The sequence below is a fragment of the Enhydra lutris genome, unplaced genomic scaffold (genome assembly GCF_002288905.1).
Source record: "Enhydra lutris kenyoni isolate GAN:26980312 unplaced genomic scaffold, ASM228890v2 scaffoldscaffold4, whole genome shotgun sequence".
In the NCBI taxonomy this organism is placed as follows: domain Eukaryota; kingdom Metazoa; phylum Chordata; class Mammalia; order Carnivora; family Mustelidae; genus Enhydra; species Enhydra lutris.
The window spans coordinates 59,598,218-59,625,352 of record NW_019154088.1 but is presented as its reverse complement, the minus strand read 5'-3'; the positions used below and the strand labels follow the sequence as shown (position 1 = coordinate 59,625,352).

Here is a 27,135-nt window from a genome sequence, read left to right as displayed (position 1 = left end):
AACAGAAAACAAAGAGTGAGTGATTCATAGAGCTAAAGACAGAAGAGGAGACAGAGGAAACATTTTGGGGTGATGGAGATGTCCTTTATATTGATGGTGGTGGTAGTTACACAGATGTATACCTTCATCAAAAGTCATCTAGTTGCACACTTAAAACAGGTGTATTTTAGCACACATGGTGGGCTTAGTTGGTAGCGCATGCAACTCTTAATCGTGGGGTCAAGAGTTCAAGCCCCACACTGGGTAGAGTTTACTATAAAAATATATACATATGTATGTACATACATATACATATATACGGTGTATTTTAGTATATGTAAATTATACCTTGACGAAATGTATTTAAAAACAAGTTGTTTTTCTATTTTTACAATGACAATTGATGTTTCAACAATTTTTTACAACAGCAGTCTTTCTAGAATCATCTTTGGGTTATAAAAACCTATTTTAAATACAATCCAGGTAGAAGGTTATAGTGCAATTAAAAGACAAAGCTTGGGACGCCTGGGTGGCTCAGTCAGTTAAGTGTCTGCCTCTGGCTCGAGTCATGATCCCAGGGTCTTGGGATCGAGTCCCACATTGGGCTCTTTGCTCAGCAGGGAGTCTGCTTCTCCATCTGGCCCATCCCTCCCCCACCCCCTGCCCATGTGCCCGTGCCTGCTACGCTCGTGCTCTGACAAATCAAAAAAAAATGTAAAAAAAAAAAAAAAAAAAAAAATCAATGCCTGACTAGAATACCAGAATACTAGAAAAATAGAAAATATCATAAAAATAGGACAACTATTTTCAAAATAGGGAAAAATGGGAATTTCACATATAACTAGTTGTTTGAGACTTATTTCCCATTGTAGGATTTATAAGGATGATTCTGAGGTAAACCAACCTCCCCTTGTGCCTACTTCTAGCTCATAAACTAGAGTTCCATTAAGTTCTACTTCATAAGGTTAAGGTCAGCAAATTAGGATGTCCTAAACAGTTTAAGAGATACTTCCATACATTACATCTGTCTCAATTGAAGATAGCAACAGTATAGATGCTTTTGCCTGAGTTCACTTTTTTTAAAGGTTCCATTCATTTATCTGACAGAGAGTGAGAGAGCATAAGCAGGAGGAGCAGCAGATGGAGAGGGAGAAGCAGGCTCCCCACTGAGCAGGGAGCCTGATGTGGGACTCGATCCCAGGACCCTGAGATCACGACCTTAGCCGAGGGCAGATGCTTAGCTGACTGAGCCACCCAGGCACCCCTTGAGTTCACGCCGAAAAAAAAAATTTTTTTAACTCAGAACAAGCATCTGAGGAAAAGAGTATTAATTCCTCTCTTCTGTCTTTGCAAACTCCTTGAAAATGATGAAAAATACAGGCAATTTAAAATAAAAGAGGACATGCTATGGGGACGTGGAAAGCCAGCCCGAGAGGTGAGGGCAGAAATCACAGGCAAGGGGGAGAAACAAACGGATGGCTGAAAGGCAGCATCTTTACAACTGTTATCACGTGGTCCAACAAGTCTCACACATCAGGGAGGTACAAAGTCAGCTGTTCCCTCGGAACATATCGTGCTAGTCTAAAGATAGAATAAGGAGCTGGATCAACGCTGAGGTCTGGTTATTCTAAAAATTGTGACAGAATAACCTTTTCCTAAGAGACCCTTTCTTGGGGTTGAATAATATGAAAGAGAAGGAACGATGCCTTCACAGTACAACTTAAGCTAATACTTGGCATCTGGAAGATCTCTTGCAGTCATGGCCCCGAATAAGAAAATACTCTCATTTGTTTTGTCTTTGTAAGCTAGCATGGAGACATCGGGCACCAAAAAGGACAGAACATTTGGAATCACGGCACGCTATAACCAGAAGGAACTATGAATTCGTTTTCTAATGCTGTGTAACTAATTACCACAAACTTCATGGCTTAAAACAAATGTACTCTCTCCTAGTTTCCATGGCTCGAGAGTATAGGCATAGCTCAGAAGGGTCCTTGGCTATCAGAGGCTATCACAAGGCTGCTATCAAGGTGCCATTTGGAACGGAGGTTTCTCTTCCAAGTTCACTCAGGTTGTTGGGAGAATTCAGTCATAGGGCTGAGATCTCGGTTTTCCTGCTGGCTACTGACTGGGGCAGGGGGTCACTCTCAGCTTCTGAAGGCTGCCCAGGGGTCCCAGCCCCACGACCCTCCCCTAACATCGCAGCTGACTTCATCAAGTCAGCTGTAGAACTCTGCGGTGTGTTCTCAGGGAGTCTTATAATCATATAACCATGACTAATCACGTATTCCTGGGAGTGACTAACCCATTACCTTAGCCATACACTGTAACCTAATTAAGAGTGGCTAATTCATCACATACTTTCCTATCCCTGCCCGCGCTCGGCAGGACGGGATTATACAACTGTGTGCATCAGGGGACAGCAATACTGGGAGCCATCGTAGAATTCTGTTGACCAATACCATCAATACTAATCACTCCAACATTCTTCCTTCACAGACGGGGGAAACCACAGAGGAAAACAGTAGATTACCCAAAAAGTCATGCAGTAGTTATCAGGACAGAAAGAACTAGATCCCGTCTCCAAAATTTCTGCCACTGCCAAGGAAGCCTGCCACTCTCCCAGGCTTCCTTCTGCCACCTGGCATGGTTGAAGATAAGGTGGTTTTCTGGGAAAGAAGGGTTTTTTCTAAGCACTGTGGTAGTCAACTAGACCATGAAATCATTATGCAGATTCTAGGACCCTCAGGAACACTGAAATTCCTTACCTGAAGGGTGCTGGCATGCTGACTCAGCCCCTTTGAAGAATCATAGTCAGTAGGACTGGCCAACAGACGGCTGGTGTTTTCTATCCAAGCCTCCGTACTCCTCAAAAGGTCGTGATATTCCTCCATCTTAATTGTGGCCTATGAAAGAGAGGCCACAGCAAGGAGTCTGAGACCTTCTACTTGAGCCAAATGAGCCTTGAACAAAGACTTTGTTATCCTGGGGGGACTTGCCCACCCTCTCCAGGTTTACCTTCCCAACTTTGAAGATGAAGAATCCTGACCACAGGTAGAAAGGACTTAAGAAGTTCTACCCTAATGCTACAGGTCTCGTAACTGTTTCCAGGTGGCCTTGCAACTAGTCTGGTTCCCATTTGATGCTTCATTCTCAAAACTGGATTTGAGTTTTGTCCTCCGTACAGGGCTTTGTCCTCTAATATCCCAGTGCCTCTGGGACTAATAAGTCCTACTGCCTTGTTCTTGCTAGATCACACATACAACTCCTCCACCATGACCCCTATCTGGAAAGGCAGGAGACAGTGTCTTGTTCCTGAGTGACATTCTACAACTCCTCCACCATGACCCCTATCTGGAAAGGCAGGAGACAGTGTCTTGTTCCTGAGTGACATTCTATCTTGTGGCTGGCTCCTCCCAGGGACTCCTGAGATGGCCTGTCGGAAATGCCCATGACCTGCCGGGAAGCCCAGTGCTCAGCCTGGACTCCTGCTGCAGCCCGACTTCCGGAAACCTGCTTCCGCCTGTCCAATCGGACTTCCTGCCAGTGTCAGCAGTTAAAGCTTTCCTCCCAGTGCCCACCTGAACCTGTCGTGTGGCTCTAGCTTCAGAACCTAAAACTGGCAATTCAAGGGAAACCGGCTGCCTCTGAATATCTCTTTTCATTTTGTTTCAAAGCCTTCTCAATATCACGGTAAGCTAAGGATCGTTATCACGTGTTACTGTCGTACCTTATTTAACTGTGAGGTTCTAGATTCCGCTCTCTGTGAGACTTGCTGATACTGCTGGAAAGGAATCATCAAGTTATCCATCCATTCTTGAGCCTGTCCTGGATCCTGTTCAACAATGTCTTGCACTTCAGAATCCAGCTCATTTAGCTTGCAATGCCAGAGATCTAGCTCATCCCACATTTTCTGGAGAAGGAGACCGTAAGTCACTTGGAATGCAGAGGTCGCGACTCACTGAGTTAATTCCCAGTTTTTGCACTGTATTTGCACTTGTGAATGCTACCAAAACAACATTACAGGCACACTATTTCATTTATACCCAGAAACCACTTGCGACCTAAATTGAAAAACACCTTTTCTGAGGTCTCTCAGTCTAATCGTTTTTTTGTTTCAGATACAGACTTAGCTGCAAGGGTGCAGAAAGACTGGGATATTTCCAGAGACAAATGACGCCAAACAAGGACAATATAACCCTACTCTTTCAGGAGTGATGAGGTAACATTATGTTATACCCAAATCTTTTTAGAATACACACACACACACACACACACACACACGTATATATATATGTATATGTGTGTATTTAATCTAGAATACAATTTTATTAAGTATAAAGACAGGGGTGTGTGGGTGGCTCAGCTGGTTTTAGCTCATGTCTTAATGTCAGGGTCTTGAGTTCAAGACCCACACTGGGCTCCACACTGGGCATGGAGCCTACTTTAAAAAAATATATATAAATATAAAACTAACAAAAGGAAAATATCTGTTTTGACTTAGGATTAATGCAGTGGCAAAAGATTCTAGCGACTGCTTTTGGCTCAAGAAACCAACAGACTGCATTCAAGCCTCGACTTGTACGGTCAGAGGACCTCTCAAAGGTAAAATATTTAATTCTTACTTAATATTTGCTTAAGAACTGAATTTTTAGAAATAGGAAAAATAGGACTGGTTAAATTAGGTTCCTCTACTTATTAAGAATCAAGGTTTTGTCCAATGGTGAGGCAGTCTGACCTATTTTTAAAAGTCTCCATTCACATAGAATACTTCCTTAAAATGTAGATTAGAATAAGAATCCTTTCCACATGCAGAAGTTTACTAGGAAGTTAATGGTAGAAAATTAGGCTTATGTACAGTTTTACCTAACACTTGATTTCCTAACATATTTTACAAGGGAAATAAATTTGGAATTTCTGTTTTCCTGTTTCCCTTCGTAGTCTAAAGAAAAGCTGTCAATTCTTTTCAAATCCTACTGAAATATATTTTTTAATCAAATATGTCTCAGCAATGTTCTGTGTTATATTTCCCATGTTAATCCACATTAGGAAAAGACTCCGAGAAATGCTTGAACACAGAAAACACGTTAGCTTTGTTTCCTATATTTGATACTTATATACAATATTTTTAATTATCGGTCGTCCCAGGATAAGGTCCTTACTCTCCTTTACTTGTGAAAAGGCTAGTTCCTAATTGTAGGCTCTCAGGGGTTCAGGCACATTCTCACCACGGAAAAACTGAGAACAGTTCTTGAGGCGCCTGGGTAGCTCAGTCGGTTGTGTCCACCTCTTGGTTTCAACTCAGGTCATGATCTCAAGGCTTGTGAGGCTCTGCACCTGGCATGGAGCCTGCCTGGAAGTCTTTCTCTCCCCCTCTCTCAGCACCCCCCAACCAAAAAAAAACACAAAAAAACAAAAAAACAACTGAGAACAGTTCTTAAATCCAACTTTCTCCACCAAGCCTCTGCCGGGGACCCTCAGTAAGGAGGACCCTGTGGATCTGGGTTACAATCTCTGTGCTTCTGAGTCATCCACAGGGCACACCCTGAGGACTGAGGAAAAGGAGGAACACCAAATGCTGAGGGAAATGAAAGGACGAAGTTACCTTTTGAATTTCTTGAGCTTTCTCAATATTTTTGCTTTTCTGCTGCAACATCTTTTCAACATTGTAAAGCCCATTGTTAATTTCGTCTATCTTCCTACTCATTGTATAAGAGGGTGAACTTTTCAACACTTCATTGCTGATCTGTTACAATGAAAGAAAGACACATCTGGCTTACAAATGTCTTCAATATCTAGTCACAGGTTCAGGTGATAAAAGGAATAGTCACACCGTTAGGTGATTTTATTCACAAAAATCTTTTAAAGGCTGGGGGGGAGCATCCCAAACCATGCTAGTTAATATGTTAATGAGAGGTAGATCAGCAGACTAGAAAATGGTGGCTCTGCCGACTTGACCTTTTAAATCCAATCTAAGAAAATCAACAAACAAAAATTTGTTGAATGTAACCCACAGCATATACTACAGATCTGTGCTGAGTTGGTCAAAACTGAGCGTACTGAGACATACCCCAGTGGAGCAAATGATATGAAAAAATTCAAGGGAGATAAATTATTTCTTATACAGTCTCTCATTTTATGAGAAAGACCTCTGCATTGACCGGTTTTCAATATAACCTAACTTATTCTCAAGCTGACTTTAAAAAAATGTAATTCCCACTGTAGTACTGATTTGGGGGAAATAACCTTCTAAAATTCGCTCTTTCTTGAGGATGCACAAAGCTTAGTTTCTCTCTGTGTCAATGTTTCTAGTGTGTTCACAGCAATCAGAAATCAAGCTGTTGAACACTAATTTTTTTATCTGGATGATTTTCCTAAGAAAATAACTTGGGCTAGGAAAGATGACATGAATGTTGAATGTGTCATTTTTCAAATACCTGCTTAGTTCTTGTTCTTGTTTTTGGTTTTTTTTTTTTAAGGCTATGCTGATAAGGCTTTCCCCTTGCAGCCACTAAATAACCAAATAATACTTTATGCTTATGTATAACCCTTTAACCCTTTTAAAAACCACTATACCTGTATACCCATGGAGACTAAAACCTTTCAATGCAGGTGGTTATCCTGCCTGTTATCAAGGTAGCAGTTAAAACTTGTCCTGAGAAGCCCAGAGTCACAAGACTCTGGAGTCCCAGGCTCTTTTTACCATTTCAGGATGTTGATACATTTATAAAATGTTTTTATTCCACAGATAATAATGCAGTTGAGATTTTCAGGGAAAAAATTAATTCTTTGTTGGTTTTTAAATTGCTGTAATAGCTTTCTATTACTATGTAACAAATTAATATAAAGTGAAGTTTTCTGATACTTGGGGCAGTTATTCTCCTGGCAAAAAAGCATATAATTTAGGTCCATGATTTACGAAAAGTAAGCAGCCCTTCGAATTACATCAAATGGTTCAGAGTCGGCCTGTATCTTTCAGACACACCAAACAATAAAAATCAGTTGCTATTTGTTACCAATATACAAGTTACTGTTGAAATTTTCAACCCCTAAATTTAAGACTGATTTTGATTATTCATTCTGTTAGCGATTTTCACATCAAGTATTCATGGAAACAAATTTAGTTGCTCTCAAAACCTTTAGTATTCTCTTAAAATCAATAGTGCATGATTCTTGAGAAAGTACCTCATAACAGATTTTCTTGTGTGTTAATCAACAAAATTTGTTAAAAATGTGTATTAGGAGCTTCCATGTTTTTCATGGGTCAGATTTTTCTGAGAAATCTGTCAAAGAAGTTAATTGAGTTTGAAACACGATGTGTGTGTGTTTGAATTTAAAATCTATTTTATTAAGTTAGAGGTACTCCCGATTTCAAAAGCAATACAAAAATCCTTCTGTGCAAGCTGGACCAAATAGAATTTTGTTCTGTTGGATGTTAAGGGCTCTTTCTATAATTCAATAAATCTGTCTTGCTAAACTCCTGGGTCTCCAGTACTTTGAAACATTTCCCATTCTTTCTTCTAACCTTCAGATTCATCCATTCTGGGGTAAAGATTTGTGCAGGTGTGTTCTGAGAACTGTGTTGCCACCATCAAAAAGATAGTGTGTGTTAAATGCTATTCCTCATGAGTTATGAAATTTATATTCTTATTGTCCTTGGTTGCAATTTCAAAACATTCACAGGGACTAAGTGCTGAAGCAAAACATTATTCTTGTCTAATATTTTAAAGTGATTCTCCAGTTTAAAAAAAAAAAAGTAAAAGCTAATCTATTGTTCTACTTTTAAATGTAAGAGAAGAAAAACTAAGCATCTTGACAATTAAAAATAACCACATTATCTAATTCTGTTATCTGTCACTTTATTTAGAGCAATTTCACCTCCGTATTCAATACACAGAATTATCACTTATCTAAACTCTATAAAAACAGTCATTGCTAAAATAAGGGCAAAGGAAATGTGACATTACAGGATCTTTTCTTTATATCCATTCAACTCATAAAGAATAACACTAGTACAAACGATTATTACCTTCTCATCTATGTCTTCTAAAGCTTTTCTGCATTCTTCCACCTGGGATTCAATCTCTGCAGGGACTAGGGTGTACATTTCAGAATACTTGATTCGCAGTTTTTCCATAATATTCTCAAAAGTTAGCTTCCCTTTCTTAAAATTGCTTTGAAGCTCCTAAAACCAAGAGAGTTTCAAAGAGGCACAGAACAGGGAAAAAGTTTAACTCTAAAAGTGAAAGCAGCTTTCCAGCACATCCTTCTGATTTAAATGAGCACACTTTGCATGACAAAGCCTCACTACTGATACAAACCGATTAAGCCGGAGAGATACTCAGTGTGGTCAGATGATGCTTTCTAGTTTGTCAGAATTAAACTTGATACCTCTCCATAGTGTCAAACCATTGTCCTCAAAAGACATTACAACATCTCCTGCTTCTAAAGCAACTCTAGGATTTAACTATCTCGGTTGCAGTCTTGAGCTAAAAAGCTCCCAGTAGCAAAAAAGTTTCAAAGAAGTTTGTTGGGGTTTTTTTGTTTTTGTTATTAACTTGTTGCCATTTCTGCTTCTTCCTACATTATCATCACAATGATTCAAGGCCACTAAAAGCCCTAGGCTTGAAGCACAAGTGTCTGCTTTCATGTAATTAGACAGCCCAGCAGAGCCCACTTCTTTCAAAAGGCAGGGTTCCAGTTCCCTGCAAAGAATGTGGGTTTTAGGAGATAAAAGAAACCTGAACAAACAGTGTATTGGTTGTGGCCTAGAAACAAAATCTGATCTACGTTCTCCTGCACTAATCATAAAGGAGAAACTCATTTGTTTGGGAAAGTTTCCCAAAGATCAAGTGGAAAAATACTTCTTGACTTTACTGTGGCTTTTTGGGACTTGTTTTGTTTTTACAGTAGCTGTTCAGTAGCATTATTCGTGTTAATGGGTTGAGTCACCGCACTGAGGAATGATTACAATTTGAATGACTCCAGGGATGTGTCACTGTTTTTTCTTAACCCTCAGCTGAGAACAAATCTAGAGATGGAAACTTAGAGAACAATGCCGTTCAGACAAAGGTGGAGTTTGAAGTATAGTGCCTTCTGGTTTCATCTAGACCAAGTCAGAATCTAGGTCTTCATTCAGAACTACACACTGATGCTTCCCCAAGACTGTGAGGGAGAGAGGTTCCCTCATCAATACTGAGCTCCCATTAACAACCGTGCGTGACTCTGGAGTCAACTTCCGAATGCTGTTTCTGCTTGTTACCATGGGACCGGAATCATTCTTAAAAAATGATGTCCCAAATCACACAGGGGCATATGAACAGTCCCTGTGATAGTGTGGTTTAAAAAGCTGTATTTGGTCTTCATCCCTGGTTCCTGAACAGCTTCTAAGACTCTTGGAATTTCCTGGCTAGGAGTAGGAGGAGTGTCCTTCCTCACTCAGAACAAACCCTTCTCAACCATACCTGAGCTTATGCTAATGAATGACTCTTGGAGGGGGGTGCGGGGGAGCCTCTAGATAGATTGAGGAGAGGGCCTGCTTGCCAGAGGAATCAACCATGTGATTAGAGGGCTGGAAGTTTCAGCCCTACTTCCCAACCTCTAGAGTGGGGTGAGGAGCTGAAGGTTGAGTTAATTATCAACAGCCAATGATTTAATCAATCATGCCTACTTAGTGGAACTACCACAAAAACCCCTCATCAGTGAGGTATGGAAAATCCGGAGTTGGTGCTGGGAGAGTGGCACACCCAGACAGGGCCCAGAGGGTCTGAGAGACTGCCATCTTACCTTGCTCTATTCATTTCTTTTGTTGGCTGATTCTGAGTTGTATCCTTTACCAGTAATAGTAAACTGCTTTCCTGACTTCTAGAAGGCATTCTAGTAAATTATTAAACTTGAGGAGGGGGTTATGGGAACCCCTGATCCACAGTGAGTCGGTCAGAATTACAGAAGAACCAGGACTTGCTTCTGAAGTGGGGGTGGTCTTGTGGAAGTGAGCCCTTAATCTGCGTGGTCTGTGCTAACTCCTGCTAGTTAGTGTTACAGTTGAATTGAATTGTAGGACACCTAGTTGGCTTCCAGAGCCATGGGGGAAAACTCCCACACATTTGGTATGGGAAGTGTTGTGAGTAAAAACAGTTGCACTCCTATCAGAGATAAATCATACATCCTACTAAAGTCCGTAGTCTAACACCCTACTCTATAATGCTCTGGGGACCTCCCCGACCTCTCAACTTCCTTCTCTACAACCTAGCTACAGTGATCTCTTATAGCTTGGCCCACACCATGCCACAGGGCCTTTGTATGTGCTTTCTCTCTCCTGGACCACTCCCTCCACTCCAGTCACAAAGTTACCTCTGCCCCAAGGACTTTGGATTCAAGACTGCAGACCTGTGCTGGCCACATTCACTGGTTTCTCACTTCATTCCTCACTTACCTCAAACTGGTCTACCTTTTCTGGGTGGTCTTGTAATTCCATATTTTGGAAATAAGTTGCAGTCTGTTGAAATAAATTCTTCAAAGTAATTATTTCTTTTGTGAAAGAATGTCTTTCTTGGATTTCATTCTCCATCAATTCCTTATTTTCTTGAGCTTTCTGGAAAAGCCTAACATACAACATCAAAATAAAATTCTTTATCCTGCTCTCTTGTGAGATAGTTTCATTTCAACAATTAACACAATGTCTGCAAAGTTCACAAAAGATCTTTTTCCTGAGCAAAAAGTACCATTTTCCATGATTTCGTTACTACATACACAAACATATACCAAATTCTATCACTCAATCAAAAACCTCTCTAAACTTCCATCCCAAAATATCCTCTTTTCACACTTTACATTCCAATTGCTCTCTCCATCCTACTTTTCTCCATGTGATCCTTGAGTTCAACTGAGTATGACATAGAGGGGAGAATGGAGTCACTGGTGGGCTTCTGGGGACAGATAACCCCATTAGCATTTTTATCTCAGCTGACCCCATTTGCTGTGGATGTAGCCACCTTATTAGTAGGGATGTTTAAGAGGTACTTTTCCTGAGAGCTATTTGGTAAGTATTTCTAGCTGTAAATATATTGTAACCTTTGACCCAGTCATTTGACTTCTTGGCCTCTTTCTCAAAGTATTAATCACAGATGCAGAAATTCTAACATAAAAATCTTCACTACAGTGTTTTACAAAAGTGAAAAAAAATTACATATAATTTAAAGGTTTTATGTTAGGTTTAAATTATGGGATAGTCACATGTGAAATATGACATAGTTATGTTTTAAGGAACATTTAATGACATAGGCAAATTAACATGATATGCTGATAAATCATTTAGCAAACAAAACAGTAGAGCATTACGGCCATAATTTGTTTAAAAATACAATCATAGTAAAAAAGATGAGGAATGACTGGTAGTGATTATTGTTGAGTGGTAAAATTAAAGGGGGGTTATATTAATCTTTATAATTTTCTACATTCCTAAACATTTTATAGAGTATCTATATTACTAAAATAGAAAAGTAGCAAATATTAACAAAATTCAAAGGATATTCATCCTCGGTAATTCCAAGATGGAGACTATGCGTTTCTTTTTATTATTATTAATCTTGTCCATCACCCCCCCACCAACTTTTTTGAGTCTAGTTGACACACAACATTACATTCGTTTCTGGTGTACAGTCTAGTGATCTGACAGGTTTATACATTATTCTATGCTCACCACAAGTATAGCTACCATCTGTCCCATTACATTGCTATTACAATTCACTGTATTCCTAACGATCTGCTTTTTATTCCCATGATTTACTAATTCCGTAACTGAAGGCCTGTATCTCCCACTTCCCTTCACCCATTTTGCCCATCCACTTCCCTCACTCCCCTCCAGTTCTGCTTTTTGTTGGTTTATTAATTTTTTTTTGAGATCTAATTTATGAGTGGAATCATACGGTATTTGTCTTTCTCAGATTGACTTCTTTCACTTAGTATAATACCCTCTAGGTCCATCCATATTGTCTCAAGTGGCAATGATCTCATCCTTTTCTGTGGCTGTGTAATATTTTATTGGGTACATATACCATATTTTCCTTATTCTTTTGTCTACTGATGCATACTTTGGTTGCTTCTGTGTCTTGGCTATTCTAAATAATGCTGCAATAAACACAGGGGTGCATGTATCTTTCAAGGTAGCATTTTCATTCCCGCTGGGCAAATACCCAATAGTGGAATTATCAGAGCATACAATATTTCTATTTTTAATTTTGTGAGGGACCTCCATAGTGTTTTTCCACAGGGGATGTACCATTCCAACCTTTTTTATACTTTTCTGCGTTAACCCAATTCTATGGTATCATTTGTCATTATGCTTTATTTTTACATTTTCAAAATTCAGTATTTTCTAAATATTAAGCCTAGGGGCTCCTGGGTGGCTCAGTGGGTAAAGCCTCTGCCTTGGGCTCAGGTCATGATCTCAGGGTCCTGGGATGGAGTCCCCAGTCGAGCTCTCTGCCCAGCAGGGAGCCTGCTCCCCACCACATCTCTGCCTGCCTCTCTGCCTACTTGTGATCTCTGTCAAATAAATAAATAAAATATTTTTTTAAAAAAATTAAGCCTGAATTATTAGGCACGTTTCCTTAATAGTTTTTCACAAGTCTTACTTGTTGCATCGTTCCTGCATTGATGTAATCTCTTGAAATGCTGGAATCATTTCTATAGCCTCTAAGCTTTGGGGAGCATTCTGGATACTTCTCATGCGCTCAAGAAGTAAGGTCAGTAACAGCTGCTGCTTCTCCACATTTTCTTGGTAGCGGCATAAAGAATCTTGCAGCTCACAGAGCTCTTCTGTAGTGGCTGCCTCTTTGGTTTTTGAAATTTCAGGCAGATCCTCTTGAAGACGATCCAAAATAATTGCTTCTCGTTCAATCTAATTCAGTAAACAAAAAAAGAGAACTGACTTAATGAAGATGCACTCTGACCATTTCAGGAGCTGAAACAGACCTTGGCAATCATCATTTTTGTATCCTGGCTGCTCAAAGGGTTCCTCGCTCAAAGTAGTGTCTGTCTTCCTCGAGCTGGGAATCTTATTCCTGCAGCATTGGAATCCCAGAGTTCCCATCCCAGCTGCAGATCTGCGATTAAAATGAAGTACTGCAGTCCTGAGCTGAAGGAAACACTGTTGAATAGTTTCATAAATAATTTCCTTCTCCTTCAGATTTCAGTTGCAGAAAGCAGTGATTTCTCCTGAGATATCTATAAGCCAGAATGAGCACCCCAAAACTGCAATTCCTATACGAGGTTGGACAACTGCCAGACCATGTTTCTACAGGTGTTTTTTCTTCCACATCCTATTCCTGTATGCTCAAAAAGGTAAGTCCGGTACTTCCTCATTACTCGAACACCTACACCAAAGGGAAAACAGTCCTAACTAATCATGTATTTGTCAACATGACAACGTGCAGAACCCGGAAACATGTAACGTCGCGCATCTGCAAAATGGAGTTGTACCACCCTTGACCCCAGAATGAAGTCACAGAAAAGCGGATCCCTCTAACGCACTTCTTCAAACCCCGTAGCCCTCACCCTAGTTGTACCATACATTTACCAAATTCTGCCCTCGCACTGTCAGCTCTCCTGCGCTAATGTTCAAACTGAGTCAGCCACCTTGCAATCTTGACATTATGAAATATCACACTGGCCAACTAATTTATTCAACGCGAATGAAAACGATAAATGAAAATCTGGATCCAAAGGGTAGAAAATAAAATCTAAGAGAATTTAGGAATTCCAGCATAAATTAAGTTTCCAGGGGCTCAGTGGTCAAGGGCATGCCAGAATTCTGTAACGTAAGGATCAAGTTGTTCAATCCTACACTTCTACCATTAAGAAAGAGCCCCAGCATGGGAGGTGCTCATTGGGATTTTGGGGGCAGTCTATGCTATCTGGAGAATACTGCTCAGATGCATTTGTCAGAATGCTGCCAGTGTTGAGGGAGGTCTGCAGCAGGGTCAGGCACTGGTATAAGCTGCCCGGCCACTTGGGCCATATGATCCAGCTGAGCCGCCTGTCACTAGAATACATGGGTATAGACAATCCATCTCCGAAAGACCTAGTTACGGAATGTATGCTTTCCATCTCCTCAAACCAAATTCAGTTGGATTAGAAGTGCTAGTCTTAGGCAGGCAGCTACACTTCCACTGGGGAATAAGATAAAAGGGTTCCAATGGCTTGTTTTGCAACCTCTCTGCCAGAGAACCCGCAAGCAAAGAAAGGAACTGCTGGTATTGTCAGAGATAATTGTACACCTAGGGTTTCTGCTATACATCGGGGTTGAAAGAAGCATGTCTGTAACACAGAACTTAATGGAACATCTCTTGGTGCTTCTGTGCCATGACAACCATAAAGGAGCCACCACGGCAACCATGACCCAGGAAGAGTAAAGCCTCGAAAGGTTCTGTCCTTTCTCAGTCCAGTACTCCTCTTTCCCCACCCCTGTTCCCTGAGATCACTTGCCAAAATAAACCACCTGCCCACGAGCCCCATCTCAGGCTCTGCCGTCTGATGTAAGCTGGTAAGTAATTAGGGAGAGGCATAATTAGGACAATTTTACTCAAAAGCCAGATAATACTTCAACTTATGACAGATAACCAAATCCAACCCAGTATTACTCAGGAGTGAAGAGAAATGAACTACCGATACAAACAGCAACAGGTATGCATCTCCCACGCACAATGCTTAGTGAAAAGATGCCAAACCCAAAAGGCACAAACTCTTCAAGTCCATTTATATGACATTCTGGAAATGGCAAGACAGAGGAATGGATGCCAGGGGGTGGAGGTGATAGAAAGGGCTGGTTACAGAGGGGCACAAGAGAACTTTTGGAGGTGATGAAATCTTCGAAATCATCATTTAGATTCATTGGTGATCATGTGACTGCGTTCGTCAAAACTCAACCAACTTTATGCTAAAGAGGATGAAAACAGCTTCCAAATCAGTAAAACAGTTTCTACAAAAATTGTGCATTCATTCTTCTTCTAGAAGAGACTCTGCAGCCCCTGAATGATTTCCCTTGGACACAGAATTCTAATAATATGGCTATAAAACTTTTAGGTTCACAGTCACTCACAGAGTCTGGAAAGGGAAAAGGAGCCATAGTAGCACCACAAGTAAACAGAGTGAAGGAGACTGATAACCCCATAACCAGCACTAGTAAAAGTCCTTTGAACTTTGGTACATGCTGAAGAAGTCAGCCTTATGCCTCCAATTATCCATGAAAGCATGACTTTATTCCAGCACATCATGATCACTGAAACAAAAATGAGGACTCTGAATAACCAGAGATGAATAATTAAATCAAGCAGATTCTGTGTAAGAAAACAGGAAGGTAAAATTTTAGGGGGAAAAGAAGGTAAATCAAAATTTCAAGGTATATTTTAAGTCATAAGTTTAAATACAACATTTAAGTTTCTGAAAATCTACTCACAAAACCTTTATCCCATAAAGATACTGGATTATTCTATTACTATCCACATCTTAAAAAAAGAAATCCATTCTGTCACATCCAGAAGCTCCAACCATGCTAACGGGATCTCGCATGTACAGGTGTTTAGATGATATCAATTTTATTAAACGGATACAAGCTACTCCTACAACAATTCAGTGCATGTAAATATCATTTAAGTTGATAGTTTCATCATTAAAAACGCCGGAGCATATGTCTGACTCCTCCTCTACCACTCACTTGTGCATTTGGGCAACTTACTCAGTCTCACTGTGTCTCACTTTCCTAATCTACAAAATGAGGGTAAATTAAAATATCTAGCTCACAGGACTGTTGTGAGAATAAATATAATACATATAAAGTGCTCAGAAGTCTGCGGGACACACACGCATGCACCATGCCCGCCCAGTAAGTGTTACAGTTGCTGTTACTGTTACTACAGGACCATATATTTTGCCTGTGCTACTTGTGGAAAAACACTCCGCCACCAGATATTGTCAAATGTTTCCATCAACAATTATGAAGTTCTAAATGAACAGGGTCTGAATTAATCAAATATAATTGCAAATGGGTGTACAGCAATAGAGAAGCAATGTAGTAAAATAGAACAAAAGCTTAGAATTAGCCTAGACGTTGGTTTCAACAAGAGCTGTCCCTCAAGAAATATTTACTAACTGCCTACTAAGTGCAAGACCCTGGTCAGATTCTAAAGTTACAGCAGCGAGCAAAAGAGACGTGGTCCTAGTCCGCAGCCTCAGCTTAATTACTAGCTGGGAGGTCTTGTGCCAACAGAAAGCTCTCAGTGCCTCAGTATCCCCATCAATAAAATGGTAATAATATTTAACTCCCAAGGGCAATGCAAGGATTTGGTGGCATCCTGTGTGAGCAGCCCTCTTCGGATGGCACACAGCCTACTTCAGGAACCCCATCGACTGTGCCAGTATGAATGGGAAAGAAGAGGCGAGCAGCAGTAATTTACAAAGTATCTTCAAGTTTTAACATTCAAGAGTCTATTGACTAATCAAACCCTATTAGCACTACCAAAATGATATTCATTTTCAAGAATATCAAGTTGTGGGGCACCTGGGTGGCTCAGTCGGTTGGGCCTCTGTCTTCAGCTCAGGGTCCCGGGATCGAGCCCCACATCAAGCTCTCTGCTCGGCAGGAAGCCTGCTTCCCCCTCTCTCTGCCTGCCTCTCTGCCTACTTGTGATCTTTCTATCTGTTAAATTAATAAAATCTTACCAAAAAATTTTTTTTAAATATCAAATTGCTTTCCTTAATTGAAGTATTTTTATTTTACGTACAAAGAGCTAGCATTAAGGTAGGTATCTTGGATATCTGCTATAAGGTAGGTATCTTAGCTGACCCATTCAAGGAAGTTCACTTAATTCAACTTAATGAAGGCTGTACCCTCCCAGTGCTGATGGAAACACTGGAGGCACAGACTGAGGCCATTATTTCCAGATCAGACCACGCCAGTTTGAGCAGACATGGCAAGAACGAGAACCCTGGCCGAATTTTCTCCAATGGCTCCAGTAGAGCTGTTGGTGACCCATCTCGCTCTCTCAGATGCAATGGGGCAAAAAGAATACCAAATTTTAAGCAGAAAAATATGCTAGTGTTAAACATTTACATCCCAAAGTATGACCTACCTTCAGTCAAGTATTGACTCATTGTATTTCTCTCTTAAGTAAATTTAGCAGAAATTTTGACATGAATAAGGATTTTCATTTAATGTTCTGACTTGTACTTCATTTATACCTGATCCTTTGAAAAGATTAACGAACACCCTAAGATAATGTTATATGATTTTAACTTTTCTTTCTAAATATATGTGGCTTAAATCCAGAATCATACTTAAATTAACATCTGTGATTGATATATTATGGAAGTTTTCTTTAAGAGAGTTTTCAGCAAGAGCAACATACATATTTTTAAGTCCATAGTTAACAATTAATTGGAGTAAGTTTCCATAGCTAACCACTGTAGTTAACTTCAAAATTAGCTGGTTATTATGAGTATTACTTAATTCTAACCTTTAGTATTCCATTAAGACAGTCATTTAGGAGGGGTTAACTCAGATGCACAATAGAGATTTTAAAGCCCAAATGAGCAAGTACTTATTTGTAAGTATTACATGATACCAAAAAAAAAAAAAAAATAAAATGGCACTATTAAGAAAAGAATTTGAATCATTTCTTGGAGATTATTTTAGTAGGACCTGACCTCTATAACAATTAGGTGTTACATATATGTGAAATAAACAAATCATACCAGTTGAGGAATTGTTTTATATAAAAACAAAATAAAGTAACAATTTAAATGACATTTACTAGGAAACTGGTTTGATTGTTGAAAATGAAGCACTTACTTCTTCACTGACAAATTTCCACTCCCACTTCAGTTCTTCGCACCATATCTCCCATTCTTTAGCGGCTTCCAGCAAATTCAACCATTTGTCCCACAAACCTGTCGTGGTTCTGAGCAAACACATGTCATCACTGTCCGTGCACGCAGGTCTCAGGTGTCTGAGGACCTGACGTAGTTTCATTAATTCTTCTTTGGTTGATAGGAGCTTTGACCCCAAAGCCTTAGGAAAGAAAAGGAATAGGAGGAAAAGAACGTCTATTAATTTTTCAGAGACTTATAAACTTCTAAAAATCTTGAACTACTGATGACTTTAAATCATTCAGTAAGTATTCCATGATCTATTTTTTAGTCCTTTTAGAAGTTAATTTGAGACAGAACTACCTATGTATTATTGTGTTGTCCATGAATTTGGAACTAAGGTGACAAAAATGACCCATAAACCAATTCTTCGAAGTAAGAGTTTTGAAAGGTGAACATCCTAAAAGGTCACTGTTATTTTGATATAAGTCTCATTATTTCACTAGGTTGTTAATTTGCACTATACTTATCAACCACCAACGCATTATTTCGGGTTTTTGTTGTTTCTTTGGGGACAGATGTTAAGCATAGATAATTCAGAATGTTTTCATTCAAATCCTAATAACATAATGCCATAGATTCTAACAGATAAAAATAAACAAATACAAAAATTGCATGGAAAGAATAAGAAGTACCCAGAGTTTAGCCTTATGATAGTTGCATTAAATTCTCTGTAATTGATCCAGCAACATCCAATAAAATAACATGAAAGATGAAGCTTTAGAAAGAGTGATCACTGGGCTCCTGAGTAGCTCAGTCGGTTGAGCATCTCCTCTTGATTTCCACTCAAGTCTTGGTATCAGGGTTCTGAGATCGAACCCTGCCACGGGCTTCCCACTCAGCAGGAGTCTGCTTGAACGTCTCTCCCTCTGCTCCCCTCCTACCTACTCACACATACTCTTTTTTTTTTTTTAAGATTTTATTCATTTATTTGACAGACAGAGATCACAAGTAGGCAGAGAGGCAGGCAGAGAGAGAGAGGGAGAAGCAGGCTCCCTGCTGAGCAGAGAGCCTGATGAGGAACTCAATCCCAGGACCCTGAGATCATGACCTGAGCCGAAGGCAGAGGCTTTAACTCACTGAGCCACGCAGGCGCCCCCTTACACACTCTCTCTCTCAAATAAATAAATTAATTAAGAAGAAGGAGAAGGAGAAGAAGGAGAAGGAGGAGGAGGAGGAGGAGGAGGAGGAGAAGAAGAAGAAGAAGAAGAAGAAGAAGAGAAGAAGAAGAAGAAGAAGAAAGCAAAAGAGTAATCACTAAGAACAGTTTGCTACTGGTTTGCTACAGTCCTGTGACTCCAAATGATGAACTCTCTTGGAACCACTGTTTTATGTTTTCCCTTAGTGTGTGGTTTGGGGTATCTTCTTGAGTGCACAACTTAGGTTGAAGATTTCTGTGGGTCACAACAAAGCCACATTCCCTGCTGCCACCTCTTGCTCCTTCTGCCAATTTTCTGCATACAGTCTTATTAGAGATATACAAATACTATTACCTTGCTCTGTTCCAAGCGCTCTAAAGCTTCTTTGTAAGACGCTGGCAACGGAAACACAGACTGCCCAAGAACTGCCTCCATTTGGTTTAGGTCAGTGCAAATTTTCTCTTTAATTTTTCTGTAGCATTTGTAATTCTCAAGACACCTGTTAAACACAGTTAAGGGGGGAAAAAGTTATATTAAATTTTATGTAGTATAATAAATTCTGAACTTCCCAGAATGAATTCTGAACACTTAATAAAAAACAGAATGAAATTCTCGTTTTGCTATTCAATGTTTTCCAACAAATTTTTATTGACTGTCTCCTTCTCATAGGGACCTGCATAAGACTTTTAACATAAACTTAACGGTGAGGTAAGAGTATTCCCAAAACACTTAAGCTATAGGGGTGCCTATGTGGCTTCATGGGTTAAGCGTCTGCCATTGGCTCAGGTCAAGATCCCAGGGTCTTGAGATCGAGTCCTCTGTGGGGTTCCCTGCTCAGTGGGGAGTCTGCTTCTCCTTCTCCCTGCTTGTGCTCTCTCACTCTCAAATAAATGAAAAAAAATCTTAAAAATAAAAAAGTCTAAACTGTACAACTGCATTCTTTAACACTGCTAATGAAGTATAAATTCTTCACTGAAAATTCTTGTAGTGAACCATTAATTCAATTTCCACAATTTAACTTAAGGAATTAGTCCTCAAAGTAGGAATTTATCCTAAACCTGATAAAACCTCTGCACAGTAAAATCTTTTTACTTATTAAACTATTAATTAAAACGGCAAATATTGGAATATACTTTTATATATAACAAAAGACATGGTTAAGTAAATTACAACAATCCATTTTATAAAATATTTTATAGCAAATATAATTACTTTATGAAGTTTTGTTAAATTAAGGAAAAGAGCACATAGAGCAGCATATTTTTATAGAGCATAATGTTGTGCTATATTTAAGAACACTATGAATAAGACTGTCTGTATAAAACCGATAGTCTAAATCCCTCCCCGAAAATAATTTAAAATCCAGTATCAAATACATTTTTAAAAAATTATTAAAATATAATAATAAACTAGAAAGGAATTAAGGAGTATTCAGAGGCCCCAAAGTATATCAAAGTGGAAATAGAAATAAGATGAGCCGTAAGTACAGTTTTTCACTTTGAGGGCATTTGCTGAGTTTCAATTTAATTAACTTCTTCCTGGAATGCTGGGTGCCAGAAGATGAAGACTCAACCCAGGACAGGTATTTATTAGGAAACCCTCTCTGTAAAGATATTTGTAACATATCTAACAAAAGACCAACTTCCAGGGGCGCCTGGGTGGCTCAGTGGGTTAAAGCCTCTGCCTTCGGCTCTGGTCATGATCCCAGGGTCCTGGGATAGAGCCCTGCATCGCGTTCCCTGCTCAGCAGGAAGCCTGCTTCCCTTCCTCTCTCTCTGCCTGCTTCTCTGCCTACTTGTGATCTGTAAAAAAAAAAAAAAAAATTAAAAAAAAAAAAAAAAAAAAGACCAACTTCCAAAATATAGACTAAATCTCTACAAGTAAATAAAAAAAAAAATATGAGCAACCCAGTAAAAATTGGGCAATGGCTTGAACAGGCATTTTTCAGAAGATGAAATATGAAAGACCAAGAAATACTCAAAAAAGAGGCTCAAATATATTAATATAATAGAGATGCAGATTAGAACCACAGTGAAATATCACTTCTATCCATCAGATTGGCAAAAATTAAATCTCCCTTGGGGAACCTAGGTGACTCAGTTGGGTAAGCATCTGACTTCAGCTCATGTCATGATCTTGGGGTCCTGGGTTGGAGCATCGTATCAGGCTCCATTTTCAGTGGGGCATCTGCTTGTCATTCGTGCTCTCTCTCTCTCTCTCAAGTAAATAAAACCTTTAGAAAAGAAAATTAGATCCCCTAACATCGGGTACTGGTGAGGATATGCAACAGCTTGAACACAGATTGTCCTTGGAACACTAGTCTAAGTAAAATCATACAGAATTTAAAATATAAGGTGTACACGCCTGTTGGCCACACAATCACAATCCTTGGTATATATTCCAGGGAAGCTCTTGAATTTAAAAATGTTCCTATTGGCACCGTTTGTAAATGCAGACTAGAAAAACCCAAACGTCTATAAATAGCTGGGTGACCGAATTTTGCTATAGACAAGAACATGAATAAACTTCAGCATCATAATGATGAATTTGAAAAAATGAAGTGACAGAAGAATATACATACATGAAAATGGAGCACAAACACATAGTAAAAATATTTTAAAAAGGAAGAAAAATAGTAAATAAAGAATTGGACATAATGGTTAATTCTGAGAAGAAGAAAGGACCACACAAGAGAATTCAAAAGTCATGATGTTTACCTTTGAACTTTTGGGTACAAAGCTCTTTGTTTGATCATTATTCTTTATATCTTATGCAGACTTTTATAAACATTCTGTTGTACATACTCAATATTAAATACAAGTAAAATAAATATAATATTTGCTATGGTCTTCTGCAGATAATGATTTTTAAATGTTTCCATATTTTCCAAGTTATTTCCTTCTTTTTATTTTATTTTATTTTAGATTTTATTTATTTGAGAGAAGGGGGGAGGATCAGAGGGAGAAGTAGACTCCCTGCAGAGCAGGGAGCCTGATCCAGGACTCAATCCTGGAACCCCAGGATCATGACCTGAGCCAAAGGCAGTCATCCCAACCAACTGAGCCACCCAGGCACCCCCCAAATTATTTCTAATGTGTACATGCTAATTTAAAAAAAAATCTTAATTTTGTTCTTGAAGCATTACCTTTAGGAAGAAGTACTTACCTTTCTAGTTCACTTTCCTTTACTTTGGCTGCCTCCATCATGGCTGAATCCTTAGAAAGTAATTCCTGCATAGTACCCTGGAGTTGTTGTTGGGCTTCAGGGCTGGATATAGTCCCCAGCTTCTCAGTGAGGTCCTGGATGTCTGCGATTGTGGATTGCAATTCCTCTTGTTTCCAGCCAGGCATCTCCAGTGGTGCTTTTGGATTATCAAGATCTACTTTATGGGACGCAACAATGGCTTCACGGGCAGTCAAGATCCCCATCGCCCTGATGACTGCCTCATTATAGTGTGTTATACTTTCACAAGCATCATTCAAAACATCCTGGTGAATAGGAAATTAAATGTTGCAACAAAGCTGTCAAACTTTGAGGATTTTTATCATTCTTGAGTTTTTATAGGCATTCATAATATGTCTGGGTCTTATAAGGGTTATCATCTCCTACTTTTAGTTTGACAATATTAGACTAGTATTTTTGCTTGCATAAAGAAAAATTATTTCTAGATTTGCAAAGAAATCTGTCCTAAATTCAAAAATACATCTCATGAATCATGTCTGACAATATATATCCCTGTCCTAGAACTCTTATATTACACAATGAATTAAATAAAACAACGGGATATATTTAATGTATATAACTTTAACAAATGTTGTTGGGAGGGGGAATTAAAGAAAACACACACACACACACAAAAAAAACAGATTTCTTTTGTTTTTATTTTTAGTTTTTTAAAACTGTATTTATTTATTTTAAGTAATCTCTATACCCAACATGGGACTCAAACTCACAACCCTAAGATCACAACCTGTGCTAAGATCAAGAGTCCGATGTTTAACCAACAAAACCACCCAGGTGCCCCACCCATCTTGTGTTTTTAAATAAATGGCTCTGCCACTAACTTTAGTTTTGAGCACATTCCCTAATGTCTCAGACTTTAGTCTTCTCACGGAATTAACAAATAGCCAAAATAGATAACTTTGAAGGTCCCTTCCAGTTTGGCTCTGATCTATTATTCTGGAGATTTACGTCATAGTTCCTGGAAACTACACTAAAATCAAGTAGAGAAGTACTGACTTTACTCAACATTTGTTAAGTACCAATTTAAAGAACATATTAAGATTCATACTGTGACTTGACTTTACAGCACTTAAACCTATCAAAATATTTCAAAAATATTATCTAATAATTCTTTGGATTTCCCCATTCTATAAATTTCATGCAACAATTCTAAAAACACAGTGAAGGGCATTATACTAAGTACAAGTGTTGCAATAATGCCTAAGCTGTCTATCTTATTATTGTGGAAAAGGAGGGAATTTGTTGGACTCATTCTATAACAGAGGTCAGCAAACTTTTCCAGTAAAGGGTCAGACTGAGTATTTTAGGCTTTACATGCCATCTGGGCTATCACAACTACTCGACCAGGCTGCTCTTGCAGGAAAGCAGCCATAGACATTCTCTAAAGAAATGAACACGGCACTGATCCAGTAAAACTTTATTTACAAAATCAAGCACTGTGGGCAGATTTGGCCCATGAGCCTTCATCTGGTGACCCCCGCTCTAAAATCAGATCTGGATGCAAATCCTCGTTCTGTTAGTGCTGCAAGAGCTGAGAAAATGTTGATATTCTGAACTTAAATTTCCTTATTTTAAAATGGGGCTATTAATAGCAACCACTTCACAGGGTTGTTGTGAGGATTAAAAACAAAGTACTGAGCACAGTGCCTAGACACTGAAAGTTCTAAATAGAGGGGGAATTATTGTACGTTCTTTTCACTATACCCTATTTCTTCTATTATGCCCCACCAGTTCTAACAAAACCCAAATTTTGTCTGAGCTCAATAGAGGCTACAAGGGGTATAGAAATAAAGGTGTCACACTCCTCTTTCCCATCTATAACGCACTGACTGTATTTAGATGTAAAATGAGTTGGGATCATAAGTTAGCCTGTTGCAAGTTTTTAAAATGACTATTCCATGGGGGAATGTTCATGCAGAACCTGGAACTTCTTAAGAAGCATACTAACATACACACATACTAACTAGAATAAAACCTAAAACCATGAAGTAAAAAGAAATGCACTAACTACTGAATTAAGAAAAAAACTTACCGTGCGCATATCAATGCTTGTATTAACCTGTGCGTGAAGATCTTCAATGTCCCGCAATTTTGTCTCCACTTCACAAGCGTCCGAAGAATTTTTATCTCTTTGCTTCTCAGTAAGGGCCACAGCTTTCATGCCATCCACTTCTGCCTGAACTTGCTCTTGAAACGCTTCGCAATTCTCCTTTTCATTTTGAATATGTTCAATGTCCAAATTTATAAGTAAAGGCTGCTCTAACTGAGACTTTATCTGATTGAAAACATGTAAGGAATTTTCTAGTTTGTCCTGAAAATCCTTTTCATCCATTTCTTGTGGTTGGGATTTGAGGACTCCGTTTTGGAGAATCTTGTGTATCCTGTCATTTTCTTCTGCATACAGCTTTATTTGGAGTATTTCTTTTTCTTTGAATGAGTCATCAAAGGCCTTACTTTCATTTAATTTCTTTATTATCTCTTGACACAAGCACATGGCTTTCTCAATTCTCTGCTTCAAAATTTGAGCACTGAGCAAACTGCTTTCTGGCGATGTAGGGGGCGTTCCTAATACGGCTTCCGCCCTTTTCTTAATTTGCAGATCCACAGCCCTCAATTTATTTAGTGATGCTTGGTATTTGCCATATTCTGCCATGAAGGTGTCCAGCTGCTTGATTTTTTCTTCAAGTTCCTTCTCTTTTTCAAATACTAGGGCTTGTAACTGGTCAAGCTGGGAACAATCCCAGTTTAGTCCCATGAAGCCGAACACTTCTTTGAGTTTCAGTAGCCCTAGGATACTAGACTGAATACTGGTGATTCGGTCTTTAAGACCGTAGAGCTCCTCTTTAACATCTTCGTTTATGTCTTGAGTTAGCAGCAGCTCATTGCACTGTATGTGGTCAACCTCCTTCTGAAGCACAGAGGCCTTTTCATGGAATTCTCTGTAAAAATGTCTCTTCTGCTCTACTTCATTCCATTTATTTTGAATGAATCTTTGCGTTCTGTTGGCTCTTGTCTTAAGATTTTTGAGCTGGTCGTCCAGAAATAATCTTTCAAACACACTTAGATCCTTACAGATGTGCGTTTGCTCCTGAAGGTGGGCTGCGACGACACTCTGTGTCTCCTGCAGTTCCTCCTGAGATCTCGTCAAAGTGGCCTGCTCCTGCTCTAGCTCAGCCTGCGTGGAGGCTGTTCTCATCTTGGGAATTATCAGCGCCTCATTTTCTTGAAGTGACAGTTGCACCTTCTCTATGACTGCGATTAATCTGTTCCTTTCTTCCAATTTAAATTCCAATTGCTGTGATCTTTCCGTCGATTTTAAAATTAGCATCTGGTACTGATTCTGTATGTCCTGTAGGATGTGATTTAAATCATTGCTCTCACCCGCCGTAAGGTTGGGAATATTATTTTTGACCTCTTCAACCAATGACTCCACGGCCTGCTGCTTCTCCAGGATGCTGTCGTGGGTCACCTTGCATTTCCTGATCTGTGACAGAATGTCATTGGGGAGAAGGGAAATGGCGGGAGTGAGTTCACCTAGCAGATTCTTGACCCACAGCATAATCTCTTTCATCTTGTTCCTTATTTCGTACTTCTTGATCTGATTTTCCACCTGGGTGTTTAATGGCTCTGAGGCTTCTAATTGCTTCTGCAAGTTATCCACTGCACCTTCCAAAGTATTCTTTTCTTTTTCTCCCCAAATCCTCTTCATCTGAAATTCAGCTCGCCCCTTTAAAACAGAAAATTGATGCTTGATGATCCGGAGTTCAGTGGCCAAGGCAACCATGTGTGCGCTCCCCCCTTCTTCTTCCGGAGAGTTTGGCCCAAACTGTAGGCACTGCTGCTGCTGCTGCTGCAGAGAAGAGCCCAGGTCTTGGATCTCGCTCATGAGGAGCGTAAACTCCTCGTGCTCCACTGCTTGCTGAGAATACTTCTTCTGAGCCAGCTGTTTCCCCTGCTCCCAGCTGTGGGCAAGTTGCTTGATCTGGCTTTCCAACAACTTCTTATCCATGTCGGTCAGACTCTTTGATAGGTTTTCCCATTCGATTTTCATCTTGCTTAAAGAACCTTTCTCTTTTTCAACCGACGCCAGGAATTTTTTAATTTTGTCCAGATAGGTTGCACTGTCTAGGGGTCCCCTAGAAAGAGAAAAACAAACAGAGCTTGTTAATACTTACTACATACCAATATGAGGTTAGAGGTCATTAAAAGAAATGAATTCTTTGAATTCTCAGAAGAGACGATTAGGTCGTCTCTAAGAGCACTCCTCCTAAAAATAAAAATCAGAATCTAGTTTAGTGTGGCTCTCGATTAGCCTGTGACAATGTAGAAAGCTCACCTGTAAGGTATGTTTCATAAAAATGGAGAACCACAGGAAAGGAGTGAAGAGGGAAGGGGAACAATGTCTGTAAAAGGGCTGAACTGTGAAGGACTTGCGCAAGGCTGAGTCTAGGACTAAGAAATTACCACAAAATCCAACCAGGTCACTATTATTTTGCCAACAATAATGACTAAGAGGGTATAATCATCCGGCTAGTGTTTTGAATATAAAATTGTTTCCTCAAAAGGAGATCACTGGAAGTAAACCGCATTAAGGCAAAACTATAAAATCAACCTTTTTATGGTGGGAAAGTATTTACACAGTAAGATTCTATCTACAACCATTTGCTATTATTTTCAAAGCCAAAAGGAGCATGCATATATATATATATATGTATATGTATATATATATACGTATATATATATATATATATATATATATATATATATATATATAAATAAAATTAGGATAGATATATATTCAGTATGTTCCAAACTATTTAAGCCAATTATGCTGATACTCAGCAACTAC

The 27,135-nt window shown here is 39.2% G+C and overlaps 1 protein-coding gene and 1 pseudogene across 1 annotated transcript in view; both read right to left on the bottom strand.

The window, feature by feature from the left end:
- The window catches only part of LOC111159679 (spectrin repeat containing nuclear envelope protein 2), a 275,318-nt gene that overhangs the window by 123,242 nt on the left and 124,941 nt on the right, over positions 1-27,135 (bottom strand). The window contains 10 exon segments of the mRNA XM_022522256.1: positions 2,748-2,885; positions 3,710-3,892; positions 5,585-5,725; positions 8,009-8,164; positions 10,415-10,583; positions 12,615-12,880; positions 17,828-18,046; positions 19,398-19,542; positions 22,209-22,531; positions 24,319-26,422. Of these exon segments, the coding sequence (XP_022377964.1) occupies positions 2,748-2,885; positions 3,710-3,892; positions 5,585-5,725; positions 8,009-8,164; positions 10,415-10,583; positions 12,615-12,880; positions 17,828-18,046; positions 19,398-19,542; positions 22,209-22,531; positions 24,319-26,422 (3,844 nt within the window).
- LOC111159689 lies at positions 16,841-17,012 on the bottom strand (annotated as a pseudogene).